General features: G+C 48.7%; 1 protein-coding gene across 2 annotated transcripts; it reads left to right on the forward strand.

The window, feature by feature from the left end:
• The first annotated feature begins 201 nt into the window (after positions 1-201).
• Positions 202-3,888, forward strand: Fabp5 (fatty acid binding protein 5). Of its 2 annotated transcripts, XM_032898653.1 has the most exons (4): positions 234-380; positions 2,594-2,766; positions 3,069-3,170; positions 3,617-3,888. In XM_032898653.1, exons 1-4 carry the CDS (start codon positions 302-304, stop codon positions 3,668-3,670), a joined length of 408 nt encoding a protein of 135 aa, XP_032754544.1. In that variant the 5' UTR covers positions 234-301; the 3' UTR covers positions 3,671-3,888. The 2 variants fall into 2 exon arrangements, with proteins under 2 accessions (XP_032754545.1, XP_032754544.1); XM_032898654.1 differs by lacking the exon at positions 2,594-2,766 and having other exon boundaries at positions 202-380; positions 3,617-3,657.
• Positions 3,889-7,271: the final 3,383 nt, after the last annotated feature.

The raw sequence follows: 7,271 nt of genomic DNA on the forward strand, positions 1-7,271 counted from the left end.
CGCAGGACTGTCACTAAGGGAGGCATAGGGCGCGCCAGGCGAGTCGCAGCTTGCAGGAGCTGCGGGAGACACGTGGCGTCTCAGTCCGGCGCAGACAGGGTGGCACCATCAGACCCCCGGCACAGCCCGAGGCGCAGGAGTCGGGGCGTGGCGAGAGGCGGGACCAGGCTGAGGCGCGCCTCCTATTGGCTGCCCTACACCACCCCCACAGCAAGGACGATATAAGTGCAGATGGCGCCAGGAGCCGAACAGCGCCCCCGCCACCGCGTCTCCTTGCTGCTTTTGTGCTCTCCCGCTCGCCATGGCCAGCATTAAGGACCTCGAAGGGAAGTGGCGTCTGGTGGAAAGCCACGGCTTTGAGGACTACATGAAGGAACTAGGTGAGACTTTATCGCCGAACCCCTCCCTAGATCCTCATCCTTCTGGGGATTCGTTGGTTCCCTTCCACCACGCGGCCCCGGGAGCTGCGCGGAGCACCACGCGGTGGGTAGGATGGAGTGCCCGCCTTTGCCGCGGGCTCTGGACCTGGTGGGTCACCGCGCTTCTCTTCTTTTCTGCTTCTTGCCTCCAAGGCAGCATCTCATTGCTTCTGGTCCTTCACCGGTGCGTGCTAGCCGTACTGCTGTGAACCCCCTACAAACAGCCCCTCAGTTGCTCCTTAATATTATCCCCACTCCTCTTCCTATCCTCACCTGGTGCCAGCGTCCTGCCCCGTCTTCCGTAGTGGCAGCACCCACTCCTCTTTCCCATCTTGCCGCATCTTTTGTTCCTCGATGGATGGCGCCAGTCCCCTTCCCCCAGTCTCTGAGAGGACAAGGCGTGGTAGGGCGTGGTTTCTGCAGAAGCTCTTTAGAGGCTATGAATGAGGATGCTGCTTGGATCTCATTCGCCGCAGCATCTCTCAGGTTCTCTGCTAGCCGCTGGCTGGGCGGAGCTGGACAGGCGACTGCTGGTTGCATGTGGGCAAAGCGCAGCGCGGAGACACCAGTCTCGAGACCGTTCTGTTCTGGTTCTTTCTCTTGATTCTGGAGGGTGAGGAGCAAGGAGAGTTGGGCTTGGCTGGAAAACTATAATCCAACTGACACAAGATGGGTGTGGCTTTGCAGCAGGCACTTGCTCCTTAAAGCCTAACCAGAGAGTGGGCAAGGTTCAAGTTCCCCCGCACTGGAAATAGTGCTTCGTTTTTCTGTTGCCAGACGTGGACCTTTGTCATAGATGCTAGGGTTAACTGAGCAGGGATTCTCTCTGAAGAGGTACTGCTGGTAGTAGGAGGCAGCCTCAGGGGTTGCTGTTCCCAGTCTCTCATTGACTCTGCTGATAACTCCCAGGATGTTCAGAACCAGCCTTCATTCTTTCAAACATCCAACATACTATGCGGCTAAGTCTGGCTCCTGATGAACCCTGTTTGGGTTTATACGATTGTCAGAATGTGAATGCATCAGGTTTTTTGTCTTTCCGTGTCCACACTGGAAGACTAAATCAGGATGAGTCTGGAAAGTGCTATTTGCTGGCCTCACCCCAGACCCGTGTGTGTGTGTGTGTGTGTGTGTGTGTGTGTGTGTGTCTGAAAGCAGCTGGGTGCTTGTGCTTGAGTGGCTAGTTCTGAGTGAGTGGCTAGTCCTTTGGATTCTGCAGTTAGGAAGGTTGTAGGCCTTACCCATGGTTATTGGGCAACATGGGAAGGAGCACAGCAGGAAACTCCATGGGGACACGGAAGCCAGGCTGAGCATCCTGATAAGTCGTTCTGCTTGGGTCAGAGTCTCCTTTCTTGTGAAAATATCCTATGAATGTTGCCCCTAACGACAAGTACATTAACTACTGCCCAACTCAGTAATGTGGAATTTCATACCTTGGTAGCTACTGTGAATAGACAAAGTACACAAAGTCAAAATCAACCAGATAGTCAGATAGTACAGTACAGTCAGGTTCCTAATGCACAGAAAGAAAAGACCCTTACCATGGAAAATGTTACACTGTCACACAGCTTTGAAATGGTCTTTCCCAGCGTGCATTTCCCCCTACTTACTAGCATCAGAGCCATGCTACTCACTTAAAATACTGTGCTGTCTGAACTGAAAGCTTATTTTTAAAACAGCAACTGTTTTTTGTACTTATATTGTTGTTTTGGGAATGTGGTCTCTAAGCAGCTTAGGCTGACCTTGAACTCTTGACCCTCTTACCTCCATGCCTTGAATGCTGGAATTATATGTATGTGTCACCCTGCTGGGCCTATGTCAGCTGCCTTAGTTAAAGTTAAGGAGTAAAGTCTTGCCTGGCTTTCTGAGGACCAGTAGCTCAGTGGCTGGTAGCCGAGATTTCGAGTCATGTTGTCAGTACTGTTGACTTCGAGTTCTGTCACTTCTGCCTAAAGGTGCTTGCCCGTCTCCCATCTGTCCAATGGAGACGTCACCTCTGCTCGGCCCCATGAGCTCAGGGTCCCACGAGGCTCACCTGTGTGATGTGAGCAACATGGTAGATATGGAAATGTCGGTGAGGGAGTGAGAACAGGCCGGCAGGTGAAGTGAGTGGGAATGAGTCCTGGCTGATATTGTGCAAATGATAACCGACCCTTATGCTTTCTCCCATCCCGCAGGAGTAGGGCTGGCTCTTAGGAAGATGGGTGCCATGGCCAAACCTGACTGCATCATTACCTGTGACGGCAACAACCTCACCGTCAAAACTGAGAGCACGGTGAAGACGACCGTGTTTTCTTGCACCTTGGGAGAGAAGTTTGATGAAACCACAGCTGATGGCAGGAAAACTGAGGTCAGCTACAACATAACTGTGAAATGACAGAGCTTCTAGAATTACAGATTACGTTGCATTAACCATGTCTGTACTTATTGCTGAGGGTAAGAAAGTACTTTATGGAGTTGAATTTTGATAAATCAGTACAAGTCCCAGGACTATGAAATGAAGACATGAGTCTCTAGATCGGAAAGTTGTATTGTGAATTAAGTCAGTGTGGGGGATGGAGGACAGCGAGGGCTAGGTGAAGACATGTTGGGGTGGTGTGGGTGGTAAGGCTCCTGCACTTTGGAGATTATAAATACCTTGCATTTTTGCAGACGGTCTGCACCTTCGCGGACGGTGCCCTGGTCCAGCACCAGAAGTGGGAAGGGAAAGAAAGCACGATAACGAGAAAACTGAAGGACGGGAAGTTGGTGGTGGTAAGTGTTGAAGTGTTTATCATGCTGGCATTCTGGCTTGCAGCCATTGTCACAACCATGAGAAGGAGACTTAGGAAGAAAGTATTCGAGATGTGATGTGATTCCCAGGATGTGGCTGGAGCAGTGCCTTCCTGGGCTGTGGCAGTGCTGTGAGAGCTGGCAGGCTATCAAGCAGCCCTCTCCTGGTACATATGTTTTCCCCCATTTATCTAAAGGAAGGGCTATTTGCCAAAACCGCATGAGTAATTTAGGGATCATCTCCAGTGCTGTAGTCTGCAGGATAGCAAACGTTCGTATAAACAAATCAGCAGCTCTCAGGTTGTTTCCAGTCCAGAAATCCTGACGTGTGTTCTTTCTGTTAGCAAGGTCCGCCACAAGATTTTATAGGATTCTGCCCATAACACAGGCTCTGACACCAGCCTGAGTCTGTATGTTTCTTCTTGCAGGAGTGCGTCATGAACAATGCCATCTGTACTCGGGTCTATGAGAAGGTACAATGAGGACTGGCTAACTCGTCATCCTGGACAGCAGTCAGCTGGCTGAGGGAATAAGCTCAATTCAATGAGCAGGTCGTACAGAACCACACTGCTTCACTTCTTTGGTTTTATTTTTCATGACTTTTCATCACAGACACTTTACCCGAAACCCATGTCAGACCGTTGGTTTACCCAGGTCATTCCTTTGGTTAGTAAATAAATGCGTTTGTGCTAATTCATGATATGTGCGTGGGTTCTTCCAGGAACTGGAGATTGGTGATACATTATAACAATTAGGAATTAAAAAACTCGCTGATGTTCTTCAGGGTCCCTTATGGCTGATTCCTAACAGACTGTAGGTGTGGCCAACTTCTTTCTCGCAGTGAATACATGCCCGGTCATTTAAGCTTGCCCTATATCATTTGAGCTTTGTCAGCTCAAGAATTTGAGACTATTCCTATGGAAAGATAGCTACATAGATTTTATAGAATAAAAAAAGATCCAAGCTTGTATGGTGCGATTATAACATCCGTAAACCCCAATGGACCTTTGATTTAGAGTGTGGAGGACGTGCTGTGTTCTTGAGATCTGCTGGGTTGAGAAGATCTGAACCCTGGATAAGTGCAACACTCCCAGCTTTGCAGCGTGATGTACCGCTCGTCACGAGTTGTTCAGGCCCTTCAGCTCTCTCTGCCTGTCTGTGTGCATTTCCATTTGGAGGGACACAATGTACTACTATGTAAAGAGTTGAGTTTTAGTGAAACTTGCTCGCATTTACCGGTCTCAAACACGAAATACCCACAATCGACAGTTGAGAAATAGGTTATAGGTACAGATCTTTGTGTACACATTCCCCAGCACAGCATCAGAGGGGCTTGACACTGTTATCTGCATTCTGCAAATATGGGGAAGGGTGTTTGACTAGCTAACTTTTTCAAGGACGCAGGAAGTAGAGCTGGGTTACAACACTCACTTTGCTATGTGCACTTAATGTATTTGGTCACTCTCAGCATGGCCTCTTCCTGAAGTTTCAGTGACCCTGAGGTTAAAAAGTCTCTTAGTGAACTCGGATTTTTCTATGACCACCTCCCATGTGCTGGCATCTCAGAAATTGCCTAAAGCTAGTCAGTCCTGTATTCCCAGTGCACAGCAGCTGGACCATGAGCTTCAGGTTAACCTGGGCTACATAACAGGACCCAGTCTCAAAAAGAGAATTCCTTGCAGCTAGTTGGCAGTGCAAGTGATTTCTTGGTCACCTTAGCCCTATGCTGGCCAGTTTGGGCCCATGAGTCATAGGCACCTAGTGGGCTCTAGAAATGTGGCAACTTCGAGTTGAGCTGTACGTAATGGGATTGCAGAACTTTGGAATGAAAAGTAGACATCTTAATGGCTTTTCTTTGGAACAAGGGAGATAGACTTTCACCTGGGAACCAGCAACCCAGCCTCATTCTGAACACTGGGCTTGCAGTGTGCTACCACATCCAGAGCATAGGTATTTGCTTTCGGTTGGACGATGCCTTGTGTCTGTGTCCCTACATTTTCCCGTTTTCTGATAACCAGGCATTTGACATTCACCCTGACCCAAACACTGGGCTAAGCCCTTGAAGTATTTGCGATTCTCAGATGCAGCTGAACTGAGGTATACGGAATTGGTGTTCAGGATTAAAGATGAGCAAACACTGAGTTTGAGTTTGAAGTCAGAATGGTGAGGAGTGGGTCCATGTCACACAGACTGCCACCCCGCCCCGTGTTTTAGCACCCATGCTGATGTCCACAGCTGTAGTGTCACCCCAGGTCCACATTTCAGATGTGGTGGAACAGTTGGGAACTTAGGGGCACAGCTACACAATGCCCGAGGCACCTACCCACGTGACCCAAGCACTCCATCTGTTTCTAGATGCCTTCTAAGGCTCCATTTACCAAGCTGCAGATCACAGAGAAAAACATATCTCAGCTTTAGGGCCCCTCTGTTGTGTTTCTCCATTGGTTGGGAAACTGAAAACCAAAGGCTCATCCATGGCGTTGAGTTCTTTAAATGACTGAGTGCTCACTACACTAGGTTTAGTCTCAGAACATGGGGACCCTCTTGGGAGACGTGCTTCCACCCCCGCTCCACCAGACCTGATGTCCTTGCTACCTTCAGTGCTTCACTGACAGTAATTGTATAAACAGTGTCTCATTCCACACTGGTCTAGCGTTTCTCGATTACAGTGTGGTGGGGAAAGTGCTTGGGCAGATAGTCCTGGAGTCCAGCTCATCGGTTTACCCCTTAGCAATCTTGTGACTTAAGGCAAATGACTTAACTCCTGTTACATTCTGCATCGAAGGAGGAAACACCACCCGGCTCATGCAACGCTCTTAAACATTAGAACACAGTGTGCATGAAGCTACACAGGGTCTGGAATGATGATAAAGGCTTAAAGCTCTACCTATACTTCCCCATAGGATTTCCTGTAGTGGTGATGGCAAAAATGCTCTCTAAGGTCTTTTCTGGCCACAATGGCAGGTGGATACCACATCTGGAAGAGTAAGCACAGTGGAACTGAGCAGTACCTTAATAATCGAAATGCAAATTTAAATGCCTGCATGTAGCTAGTGGTTCTGATCTGGACAACACAAGGTGCTAGCCTGATATAGTTCCAAAGTCAAATTTGTATTTGTTCCAAACTCATTTTTCTTGCAGCGTTCTCCATCAAAATCCTTAGGAATGCAACCTTTAGAGTTCCCGGGTAAAACTCTTTGAGGTTCTCTTTATTTTTGTCTTTAAAACTGCCTATTTAATAACCTTATCTGTTTCACCTTCAACATATAACTAGACTTCAATTACTTCTCAGTGTCTCCACATACCCGACGGTGGGTCAGACCCTACCTGCCTCTCCCTACTTCTCTGTCTTCTTGTCTTTGTCCTCCCGGTCACCATTTGAAAAACAGATGCTCACCAGCTGTAACAGGCCTGTATCCCCATAGCCCAGCACGAGTCATCAGTAAGAACGAATTTGATGGCTCGAGGAGGTGGTCCGGTGTGTAAGACTGTTCACTCTGAGAAGGTATAAGGACCGGCCAGACACAGCTGAGCATGCCTGTAATTCCAACACCAGGATCAGAGGTGGGTGAATGCACCTCGATCCAAAGCAGGGGCCTTCTGGCTCAGTGACTGTGTCTAGAGAGATTAAGGTGGAGGATGGTAGAAGACACTTGATGTTCAGCTTTGACCCTGCATGGGCATTCACAGTAACATGCACCCGTCAGCCATTTTTGTGAACTGTACACGTGTGCATGCATGCATGCACATGCATTTGTGCACACATGCTCACACATAACCACACACAAACACAGGAAACACACACACACACACACACACACACACACACACACACACACACTCTACCCTGAGGACTGGGGAGAATGTTCAGTGTATAAAAATGCTTACAGTGCAAGCATGAGTGCCGGAGTTCAAATCCCCAGCAACTTTATAAAGGATGGGCAGGTTCACACATGTGCTTGTCATGCCCCTGTTGTGTGGATTCAAGTGGGCAGTCGATGCAGGAGAATTACTGGGGTTTTCTAACTACCAGCCTAGCTTCAGACTCAGTGAGAGACTCCCTGTCTCAAGGAAATAGGCAAA

Source organism: Rattus rattus, chromosome 3 (genome assembly GCF_011064425.1).
Source record: "Rattus rattus isolate New Zealand chromosome 3, Rrattus_CSIRO_v1, whole genome shotgun sequence".
In the NCBI taxonomy this organism is placed as follows: Eukaryota; Metazoa; Chordata; class Mammalia; order Rodentia; family Muridae; genus Rattus; species Rattus rattus.

Coding starts and splice junctions, on each gene's coding strand:
- Fabp5 (XM_032898653.1), top strand. CDS start 302: ATGGCCAGCATTAAGGACCTCGAAGGGAAGTGGCGTCTGGTGGAAAGC. Junction 2,767..3,068: donor CTGATGGCAGGAAAACTGAG/GTCAGCTACAAC, acceptor GCATTTTTGCAG/ACGGTCTGCACCTTCGCGGA. Junction 3,171..3,616: donor AGGACGGGAAGTTGGTGGTG/GTAAGTGTTGAA, acceptor TTCTTCTTGCAG/GAGTGCGTCATGAACAATGC.